General features: G+C 47.7%; 1 protein-coding gene across 1 annotated transcript; it reads left to right on the top strand.

Annotated features, from left to right (window-relative positions):
- The first annotated feature begins 3,031 nt into the window (after positions 1-3,031).
- On the top strand, positions 3,032-10,397 carry LOC119877712 (junctophilin-1-like). Its single transcript, XM_038579247.1, has 2 exons — positions 3,032-3,581; positions 9,458-10,397. Exons 1-2 carry the CDS (start codon positions 3,203-3,205, stop codon positions 10,366-10,368), a joined length of 1,290 nt encoding a protein of 429 aa, XP_038435175.1. The 5' UTR covers positions 3,032-3,202; the 3' UTR covers positions 10,369-10,397.
- Positions 10,398-11,297: the final 900 nt, after the last annotated feature.

The following is an 11,297-nucleotide window of genomic DNA, read 5'->3' as shown; positions in this document are numbered from 1 at the left end:
CAAAGGTTCAGAGTAAGAGGGAAAATAAGGACATGACTAACCCTGACTGGTGAATTGCAACATTATTCCACTGCCTACTATCTTCTATGCCATCATCCTCGGCACCTCTTCCTCCTCTTACTTCTCTTTCTCAGTCTTCTCCAACCATTACCACTGAACGTGAAAACTTACATGAATGCAACATTCCATTGTGATGGCAGCAGGTAAGTAGAGGCAGGGCTTGTACGGTTACTATGCCAAAAGTTCTAGAAGCTACCAAAAATTCAATACTAATTTCCTCCATGAAGAGAGCCAATGGCAAACTCAGGTTAGGATTACAATTTCTTAAAATTTACTATCAGATATTTGGTGTATCAGGTATCTTCTTCTTTTAATGAAGATGCCTTCCAAAGAAGACATCTATTATGGATAGCAAGAGACAGATTAAGAGATAAATGGCCCTATCTTTCATGTTTCCCAAATCTCCATATTCTATCTATGATGATGTGCGTGGATCCTTTGTCCTTTGTCCACCCACCACTGGCAGGACTAGACATCCACCACAGAAGCCAACCTACTCTGTGCTAGTTTATTTCAGAAAATCCATCATTTGCATGAGAGCTCACTAGGGAAAGTTCAAAAAAAAAAAAAAAAAAAGTTTGCACCGTGCTTGCAAACAAAAACTTAGCCCTGAAATATTCAAATATGGATCCTAACATGTAGGGGTGGAGATTAAAAAAAAAAAGAAGAAGATGATGATGATGATGATGATGATGATGATGATTGGGACACCTGGGTGGCTCAGTGGTTAAGCGCCTGCCTTCAGCTCAGGGTGTGATCCTGGAGACCCAGAATCGAGTCCCACATCCGGGCTCCCTACATGGAGCCTGCTTCTCCCTCTGCCTATGTCTCTGCCTCTCTCTCTGCCTCTCTCTCGCTGTGTCTCTCATGAATAAATAAATAAAATCTAAAAATAAGTAAATAAAAGAAAGAAAGAAAGAAGAAAAAGGGAAAAGGACAAAGGTTATTTCATGAAAAAAAGTTAAAAAAGAGGAAAAAAAGATGCTGGTTTGAGCAACCACACTGTTTTTCACATCAAATAAAACCCCAAAATAAATGGCAATATATCCATCTATGCTAGCTCCTGATCCTGGTATATCCCATAACAGAGAAATGGAATTATGGTTCATCAGCAAAGACCTGGGCCCTCGTTTTCCCAGTGGCCTAAACCAATCCCTAGTCCAGGACAAGATGCTGAGCAAGATGCGTAATTATTTCAGGCCACTAGGGTAAGCGCTATTCCTGGCAACTCTGCAGGCAGTGCCATGGACGAGGGTTTCTAATTCTCTTTGGTGATTTGGTTCTGTGTAAACTGAGATTTTTTCTTTCAGTATTTCAGCCAGATAAGCAGGAAAGGCCAGCTCCAGTCCTGAGATAGAGCCAATGAAGGTCCATTTCATTCCTTTTTTTCTGCACACTTTAGTCTATTTTTCCCCTGCTCCCTACCCTGACACCCTGACATCAGATCATTTTTATCTGATTATCAAATACCTACTGAGACAAACTTTGGCAGCCTCCGCTGCTCCCCCAGTCATCCAAAAGCCTCTCGGCCTGAGGAATATGGTGCACGAATCCTCCGCAAAGCAGTGTCCTCAACAGGCCAACCTCAGACCCCGGGCTATGACCACAGAAAGGTGTCTCCCGTGAGTATTTTGGGGAGACCAATGCTTGGTTTCACCAGAGGCAATACTGATTCCAGTGCCTATTGCCAAATCTCTAATTCTTGGCTCCGCGCTGTACCAGCACATACTCAAGTTACTATCGCACGTAGGAAGGGAAAAACAAATCTTATCATTCCCATTTGGCAGATGGTGAACTAGAGGTTTGCAAGTTTAAAAGAGTTGCCTAAAGTGAATTCAGCAGCACAGCGTGGTAGCTTGGAAAACAGCTCAGCTGACACCTGTCCCCAGTTTTTTAGGTCACTGGCTTTTTGTAAGTTTAGAGCAGTGTTTAACTTACCGTATTCCTCCTTGACATCTTCTATTTACTTCGTTAAGCTGTGGATACCAGCGGAGAGGTACCAGGTGTGCATTCCCGACACTTACAGGATATTCACAGACTGAGCCCTCCGCCTGTTGGGTACAGAGGCCCTCCCTGGCTGCAGAATGTCTAAGGTTGTCGGGAGAACAAACATTGGGGGCTCCGATGCGAAAGGAAAGGGCATATACCCCTGCAAAGGCAGATCAGAAAACCCCCTCTTCATTATCGCAAATCAAAAGCTGACCGAGTTAGTTTGTGCTTTTTCGACTTCCATCGCTCTCCCCCCCGGATCTTCATTAAATAAATGCAAACACATGTGCTTAGAAATGGGTAGGTGTAAAAGAACATTCTGCACAATTATATCTAGGCTGCCAGCGATTTACATCACATGCATCCATATATCCAGGAGATGTGAATGCACGGTGACAGCTGAGCCTGACAAATGCAACTACACACCGCATGCAGACCAGCCCGCATTCAGGAGTTTTCCCTCAACACACACGTGGTCGCTCTTACAGGAGCTTAACCACGTCGATAAGCCCCAGACAGGGGGCCAGGAGCCCGGCCGCCCGCGGGCCGCCCCCACGCAAGCAGCCGCGCCTCGGGTGCAGGCGGCGGTCCTCGCGCGTCCTGGGCACGCTCGCCCTCCCACCGGCCTCCCACGGGCGAGCACACGCGCGGCCGCCGGGGAGCGCGGGGAGCGCGGGGAGCGCGGGGAGCGCGGGCCCCGGGGCGGGGGCGGGGCGGGGGCGGGGCGGGGGCGGGGCGGGGCCGGGCCTGGGCGCCCGGGGAGGGGACGCGGGGCGGGCGCGGGGCGGCGCCGGGCTCACGTGGGCGGGCGGGCGCCGCTGAAGGTCCGCTCGGGAGCCCGGGCTGTCCTCTCGCGCGCGGCGCTGGCCGGGGCGGCGGCGGGGAAGGCGGCGGCGGCGGCGGCGGAGGAGGAGGCGGCGGCGGAGGAGGCGGAGGCGGCGGAGGAAGGCGGCGGCGGCGGTGGCGGCGGCGGCGGCGAGAGCAGAGGGGAGGACGGGGGCGGCGTCGGACTGGAGCGCAGCGGCGGCGCTTGCTGCCCGGGGCGCTGTCGTGAGCTCGCGCGCCGGGCCCCCAGCCCCGAGCTACACCCTGCCGTGCCCAGCTCTGCCCGCGTCCGTGCCCCCGCGGGGAGCGCGCCGGGGCTGCCCCCCGAATGACGGGCGGAAGGTTCGACTTCGACGATGGCGGCACCTACTGCGGCGGCTGGGAGGAGGGCAAGGCGCACGGGCATGGCATCTGCACGGGGCCCAAGGGCCAGGGCGAGTACTCGGGCTCCTGGTCGCACGGCTTCGAGGTGGCCGGAGGCTACACCTGGCCCAGCGGCAACACCTACCAGGGCTACTGGGCGCAGGGCAAGCGGCACGGGCTGGGGGTGGAGACGAAGGGCAAGTGGATGTACCGGGGGGAGTGGTCGCACGGTTTCAAGGGGCGCTACGGGGTCCGGCAGAGCCTGTGCACCCCCGCTCGCTACGAGGGTACCTGGAGTAACGGGCTGCAGGACGGGTACGGCGTGGAGACCTACGGGGACGGAGGTGAGCGGCGTCGCAGGCGGCTCGGCTGCCCGCGGGCTGGTGCGGGGGGCTCTGCCCGGGCCGCGGGGAGGCGGGGAGGCGGGGAGGCCGGGAGGCGCACGTGTCCGGAAACCCGCCAAAACACCTGGGGGAGCCTCCCCCGGCCCCCCACCCCCCGACGCCCCGCGCCGGCGTGCAGAGGCGGCCAGAGCGCGCGCGGGGAGGGGAGGGGGGGTCTGACCCGGTTCTTGGAACGGGCCGCGTGTGCGCCCCCGGGGGAGCGAGGCGTGAGTGCACCTGGCCCGCGCCCGCGCTGCGCTGCCGCCGGGTGGGCTGGGCGGCAGGAGGACGCTGTCACTTGAGCCCGTCACATTACGTTCCTGATCCCTCCCTCTCCCGGCCGGGTTTGAAAACGCCTCTCCCGGGGAGTTAGAGCGAACGCCCGGGGCTCGGGAGGCTGGCGGCCGGGGCTGACCGCTCCCCGGATTGGTTTCACGTGGAGTCGTATTTCGCTTCTGGTCCTCTAGTAGCCTAAAGATAGAAGCCAGAACCCCATAACTAGGATGTAGGGGAATTGTACCTTATTTGGAGCGCATTTGGGAACCTCCTAGCCATGGAGGTGGAGCGGCCACCTGATGCAGGTGGGGCTCACAGACTGAGGGCTTTTCCCTTCCCGGTTTCCATTCGGTTCCTCAAAGTAGTGGTTTTTCCATCCAAAGAACGGTAGTCGCTGTTGATCTGGAGATCTTTGGGCAAGTTACTGGGGAAATGTCTTAGAAGTGAACAACGAAGTCTACGTTTTAAGAAATATTCTCGAAAGATGACATTCCTACAGTTGCTAAGCCAGCAGCCACCGTGGAATCACCCAGTTGCACTACGGTCTATGCCCTCGACCTGGCTAGCTATAAACAAACTTCACTTCATATTTAACAATGTTGCAAAATAAATTGTGTATGTGATAGGGCAGGGTTCCTTTTTTTGTTGTTTTTAATTAGGAAAAGTAGCCATTATTGAAACAGGTGTCAAAACCTGATGAATGTACTTGCGTAATAAGCAGAGAAGGATGAATGGCTTATGGTTTGGCAAAATACATTTTTCTGATTATAAACATAATCATAGCTGAAAAGAGTTAGGGAAGGCAGTGTCAACTTTTGTCATTACACAGCTCGGAGTGGAAGGGTATTAAAAAGATCCAATAAAAGTTTCTCCAGCCCACTGCAACCTCAGGCCACTACTTCTACAGAAGCTTATACAATTTATATACACTTCACTTAATCAGAACACTCGGGCTATATTTCAAATGCAAAATGGTAGGATTTGATAAAAAGGACATCTTTTCGTTCTATGGTATAAATAGAGGATATGATTCTCATGGATTAAAAGGTGGGGGGAAAAAACTTCCTCTAATCCTTTTATATGGGCTACAGGAGTCTTGAGTCTCACAGTAGTTAATTAGGGCCCTTAAATGTTCTGAATGGGCATATAGTGCCTTGGCTGACAGCCCTATAAATATGTTAGCTTGTTACTGGATTTTATTAGAGGCCCTAGGTCTGTAATATAACTAAATTCCATGCGCAAAAGTAGAATGCAAAATTTCTCTTTTAAATGTGCATGTTACAACTTCTTAAGACTGAGGATCGTTCTCTTCAGTTTGGGAAAGTTAAAAATAAGTCATAAATAATAAAGTCTTCTTTTAGAGTTACTACTTACTAAACAAAATCTCTTGGTTCTAGAGGATTCGTTACACTTGACAAATTATATTTGCACTTAGCAAAATAGTTTATATATAATATACATATTATATATATATATATATATATATATGGCACAATAAAGATCCTCTATGTATGTGTTCTAGAAGCTCAAATAAGTGACCAGGATGACTTTATGGATAATCTGCCTTCTGATGTAAAACTAAATTTAAAAAAATTTTTAAATTTTTGGCATCACCATGGAACTGTGGTTTTCCTTTTCTACCAACTACCAAAAAAAAAAAAAGTCAAATATGCTACCAATTAGGAAGGAAAAAAAAAAAAAAAACAACCTTGAATGTCTTCTCTGTGCTAGTTGATTTTCTGCTTTCTTTCAGATGCCACTCCATTTAATTCAAAAGTCCCTAAAGTGGGGAGGTCTAAGTAGAAGTATATTGCTATAACTTATTTTATATAAGGTTTAGCCAAAATAGGAAATACCACCTTCCCTATTCTTACTTAAGAATTCGTTTATTTTTGTCTCTGTGCTACCACAGGTCCATCCCTGGGCACTCTCTGTCAAATTTAGGGAAAATCTGATTCCATGTATTTTGTGACAACATTAAACTAGATGACTAAGGAAGTATTAATTCCAGGTGAAGAGTATCACCTGACTTATTAATGATTGTGTGTGAAGTGTTGCCAAAACTGTCTGAATATTAAGAATAAATTAGTACCATACTAATGAAATCCTAATCTAGGTGCCCAGAATTTTTTGCATAAAGTCTAATCTGCTCTACCTCATTTTTTTCACCAGTCATAAAACTATTGAAAATATCTAGGAAGACACATTGCTTTATTAACTATGTGCATACTTGCATATACCCATTCATAGCACATAAATATAAGTTTGGCATAGCACAGTCTACATTTGACTGGAACTCATTCTGAACTGGATGCCTTCCACTACAAGATTGTGTAGTTAAGATGGCTATATCTAGAAAACCAGCTCCCAGATGAAAAAAAAATCATAGAACATAATTTAAGACAAAACCTGTAAAAATAATTTTTACACTTGTGAAAGATACATCTTTGAGGAATGGAAAGGAACTAATTAGAACTTAAGTTGGACAGCAGGGAGAAGGTTGGAACCCACCTGCTTCATAAAAAAAATAGAAGCCCTTTTTTTTTCTAAGTTCATTGACTAAACCTATTTTAAATTTCAGATGAACTACTAACAGTTTGACTGTAAATTGGTTTTTAGCAATCCAATGGAGGAGGTCTTCCATATACTGTGATTTAACAAAATAGCATAGGAACGTGGCCAATGCTGTTGTCCCTACCCCCTTCCCTGTTTGACAGTTAAGCAGAGACCTAAGCTTTCTAATTACTGCTGTTGCCTTAGACTGCTTGGATTTTCAAACACCACTTATTTGGAAATTGTAAATATTCGTCTTATTTTTGGAGATACCAGTTTAAGGAAACTACTTGTTAATTTTCCCTCACTGTTCATCATTTACTAAGATGGTATGGTTGCATTTTCAAAGTATAAAACATATCAAATAGCACCATTGGAAACTGTCCTTGCAAAAAACAAGGGTTTTTTTTTTCAGTACACGTTTTTTTAAGTCAGGTTGTAGAACTTTTATCTTAGAACTTCTATTTTATCTAGGCAAAGGGAAAATCAGAGTTGAAATTTCCTAATTTAATTCCCTTCCCTGTTAAGGTGGTGGTTATTTGGAAATGACTAATATTCAGTAGGAACCTTCTTAGCCTGGGATATTGTATATGACTATCTTATCCTTTGGCGTTTAGTCCTTTTGAGAATGCTATCGCCTACCTACCTCCTCAGTAGTTCATAAATGTCAGATTAAGACTTGTACGTTTACCCAGAATAGGACATCCATAGTACCAGACCTACTTAGAATTTCATTGTTGTCTTGCTGTTGTCTGCTTATCGGACCTCTATCAGACTAAACAGAGAATGTAGTCTTGAAATTTGTCAAAACTTTTGATTTTGGAGCTATTACACTTTTAAATGCAGTGAAATAATCAGCCCCTATTAACACAATGATATGAAACCACTAGCATATATAGCTCAATATTTAAAAAGTAAATGGAAATCTGTATGTGGCAATATAAAATAAAAAGTGACTACAAGGTATATCAATATAATCAGATACTGAAAGAGGTCAAGACAGACCCTAACCATGATTTATTTTTTTATGATATTGTGAGTTACTCTGAATAATACAGAAATAATTATATCTTAAAATTTCCATAGAGCTTCTTCTGGAGGATACTATAATTTAAAATGTGCCTTTAATTAAAGGAAATTGCCTTGACTTTGAAAAGAAAATTCTAAGTTCCCTAATTTTACTCTTTTCCTAAGTTCCCTAATTTTAATACTCAGTTTTTCCATGCGATTATTTAAAAAGCCACACCAGCTAATTTGTTTAATAGAAAATTTAGCTAATTTATTTAATAGAAAAACATACTAAGCACAAATGCTTTAGATTAGAAATTATCCTATTCCTAGAAAGACATAATATTCATTGAAAAAGCGATCTGGTGTCAACAGAGTTTTAAGGGACATTGTCAAACACACGTTTGCTCTGAGATGTGAATTCTATACTATTAAGAGTGGAAGTTTTATTCTGGCCTTATCTCAGTTTTTCTAGAGGTAAATAGTATATTCTTTTGAGCCACCAAAGCTGTTTACTATAAAGTCATCAAACACTTAGAGACCACAGGACACATAGAGCCATGAGACTGGAAATTTTATGTTTGCTTAGGAGGTAACCCCTGCCCTCAGAGTGCTTCTAGTCTACAACGTGTTTCAATATGTAGTGGCAGGGACTAGGGAAATCCATGAAGAAAATGGCCAGGAGAAAGCAGAACGTTGGCAAGTAGTAGAGGACAAATCTTAAACCAGTTCACCAGGAAGTACAAAATAAATTGCCCATTTTTTTTTTCATAATGGTTCACATATCCTCTTTGTCAAATCACTCTTAGCTCCAAAAATTTCTCCCAAATCTAAATAAAAGCCTAAATATTAAACTATTTTCCCTACCCTAAAAAAAAAAAAAGAAATGGTGAACATGAAAGAAAATGTAAAATAATTTGGCCACTGTCCCGAGTATTCAGATCACTAATAACTTACGTCTTTGAGCTTATTGGACTGTAATAATGACAGACCTGGCGTTTTTAAAGGTTTTTGGCTAAAGGAATAAAATGAGAATCAAATTCACAGATAGAACTCATTTTCATCTTCTGTGACACTGCCTTCCCATGGTGGAGGGGGAGAATAATAATTTCGGGGAGAAAAGTCGTTTTCTGAGGATCATTCCCTTCGAAATGAGAAAGTAGTGGTTTCCAATGAAACACTCGTATAGATTTTGAAAGGAAAAGCGAAGTTCCCAGGCTATTGGAAAAAGCTATTAAAATGCTATGACATTAAGACCATAGACCCGAAAAATAAAAAATAAAATAAAAATTTAAAAGACCATAGACGCGAAGCTACAGGGCGGGAATTCACAAACGGGTGAGCAGTGGCGCTGGGAGCTGCCCGGGTTGGAAGCGTGCGGGGTTTGGCCGCGGGCCGCCTGAAGCCCAGGTGCTTGCAGGTGAGCTGCGGGCCGCCTGCGGTGCGCGCGCCCGGGTCCTTGCAGGTGTGCTGCGGGTCACCTGCGGTGCGCGCGCCCGGGTCCTTGCAGGTGAGCTGCGGGTCACCTGCGGTGCGCGCGCCCGGGTGCTTGCAGGTGAGCTGCGGGCCGCCTGCGGTGCGCGCGCCCGGGTCCTTGCAGGTGTGCTGCGGGTCACCTGCGGTGCGCGTGCCCGGGTCCTTGCAGGTGTGCTGCGGGCCGCCTGCGGTGCGCGCGCCCGGGTGCTTGCAGGTGAGCTGCGGGTCACCTGCGGTGCGCGCGCCCGGGTGCTTGCAGGTGTGCTGCGGGTCACCTGCGGTGCGCGCGCCCGGGTGCTTGCAGGTGAGCTGCGGGCCGCCTGCGGTGCGCGCGCCCGGGTGCTTGCAGGTGAGCTGCGGGTCACCTGCGGTGCGCGCGCCCGGGTGCTTGCAGGTGTGCTGCGGGTCACCTGCGGTGCGCGCGCCCGGGTGCTTGCAGGTGAGCTGCGGGCCGCCTGCGGTGCGCGCGCCCGGGTGCTTGCAGGTGGAGCTGCGCGCGCCTCACGCTGTGCTTTCTCTCGAAGGTACCTACCAGGGCCAGTGGGCCGGCGGCATGCGGCACGGCTACGGCGTGCGCCAGAGCGTGCCCTACGGCATGGCCACGGTGATCCGCTCGCCGCTGCGCACCTCCATGGCCTCGCTGCGCAGCGAGCAGAGCAACGGCAGCGTGTTGCACGACGCGGCGGCCGCCTCCGACAGCCCCGCCGGCACCCGCGGCGGCTTCGTGCTCAACTTCCACGCCGACGCCGAGCTCGCGGGCAAGAAGAAGGGCGGCCTCTTTCGAAGGGGCTCCCTCCTGGGGAGCATGAAGCTCCGCAAGTCCGAATCCAAGTCCTCCATCTCCAGCAAGCGCAGCTCGGTCCGCAGCGACGCGGCCATGAGCAGAATCAGTTCCAGCGACGCCAACTCCACCATCAGCTTCGGCGACGTCGACTGCGATTTCTGCCCCGTGGAGGACCACGTGGACGCCACCACCACGGAGACCTACATGGGCGAGTGGAAGAGCGACAAGCGCAGCGGCTTCGGCATCAGCGAGCGCTCCAACGGCATGAAGTACGAAGGCGAGTGGGCGAATAACAAGAGGCACGGGTACGGCTGCACCGTGTTTCCTGACGGCTCCAAGGAAGAGGGGAAATACAAAAATAATATTCTGGTCCGGGGAATAAGGAAGCAGCTTATACCAATACGAAATACAAAAACTAGGGAGAAGGTGGACCGAGCGATCGAAGGCGCGCAAAGGGCAGCTGCCATGGCCAGAACCAAAGTGGAAATTGCAAATTCGAGGTATGTCACTTGCAGGCTGGGTGGTCGCGGCTGGTCCTTCAGAAGAGTGGGCTGCCCCATACTAGGTTTGTCTTTGTGTCGGCGACCTCACCAGGTAGCCTCTACAACTGCCAGAACCACAGCTAGAAGCTGGTTAAGTCCAGCGGAATGAGTCCGAAACCTACCTGCACTGTCCTGAAACGTGATTATCACAAAAGGCCCAAGGCACGTGGAGATGCCCTTCCTGTTACAGATTGCTTCCCTGATACTTAACGTCAGGTCGCTCAGACCCTGTGCACACTTTCAGGGGTGCTTTATTTATCATTTTTTGTTTTTTATTTGAGAAGGCGTCAAAGTCTATATGGCAGAAATGCAGTTATAAGACCACATCTTGCATGCATTCTTTAAAACTCCCATCCAACTTAAGGGCGCTTGTTATGGTGAGCCCTGGGTGTGGTATATGTGATGAATCACTGCCTTCTACTCCAGAAACCAATATTGCACTGTGTGTTAACTACCTAAAATTTAAGTTAAAAAAAAATAGATAATAAAAAAATAAATATCACTGCAAAAAAAAAAGAAAAAATAGAGCCCATCTATATGGGAATGGCAGAGGGACTAAGGCTCATGCAAGTCACCGCATTCTGTGCAGGAATGATTAGATCACTGGTGTATTAAAAGGAAAGGGGGGGGGAACCTGACATGGACAGATGGGACTGTCAGCGTGCCAAAGTTGGAAGAAAGTAGAGCAGTAGAGAAGGGATGGAGTGAGTAGGAGAAAGCGGTGAATTATAGATTGAGAAGTGGGGTGCATGTGGGCATAGAAGGACTATGTGCTTGAAGTTTTACCATTAATAGCTGGGTTCACGGATCCAGCGAGAGGGATGGAGAACTCTAGTGGGAATAGAATTGTCCTATTCAATTCAAAAAAAGGATGGTTATAAATGGAAAATATTATTTTTAGGCTTATTTACATGGCCACTGACTGGCCACAGTTTTGTATGACTTGAGGCATTTATCTTTCTGTTTCAGTAATATTTTTCATAGAAGTAAAGCTTCCTTTCGAAGCCACAAGATATGAGCATGTCTTCAGATTTTTAT

Source organism: Canis lupus, chromosome 29 (assembly GCF_011100685.1).
Source record: "Canis lupus familiaris isolate Mischka breed German Shepherd chromosome 29, alternate assembly UU_Cfam_GSD_1.0, whole genome shotgun sequence".
In the NCBI taxonomy this organism is placed as follows: domain Eukaryota; kingdom Metazoa; phylum Chordata; class Mammalia; order Carnivora; family Canidae; genus Canis; species Canis lupus.
Note: the sequence above shows the minus strand (reverse complement) of the source record. Positions and strands in the feature narration are given on the sequence as shown.

Coding starts and splice junctions, on each gene's coding strand:
- LOC119877712 (XM_038579247.1), top strand. CDS start 3,203: ATGACGGGCGGAAGGTTCGACTTCGACGATGGCGGCACCTACTGCGGC. Junction 3,582..9,457: donor GGAGACCTACGGGGACGGAG/GTGAGCGGCGTC, acceptor TTTCTCTCGAAG/GTACCTACCAGGGCCAGTGG.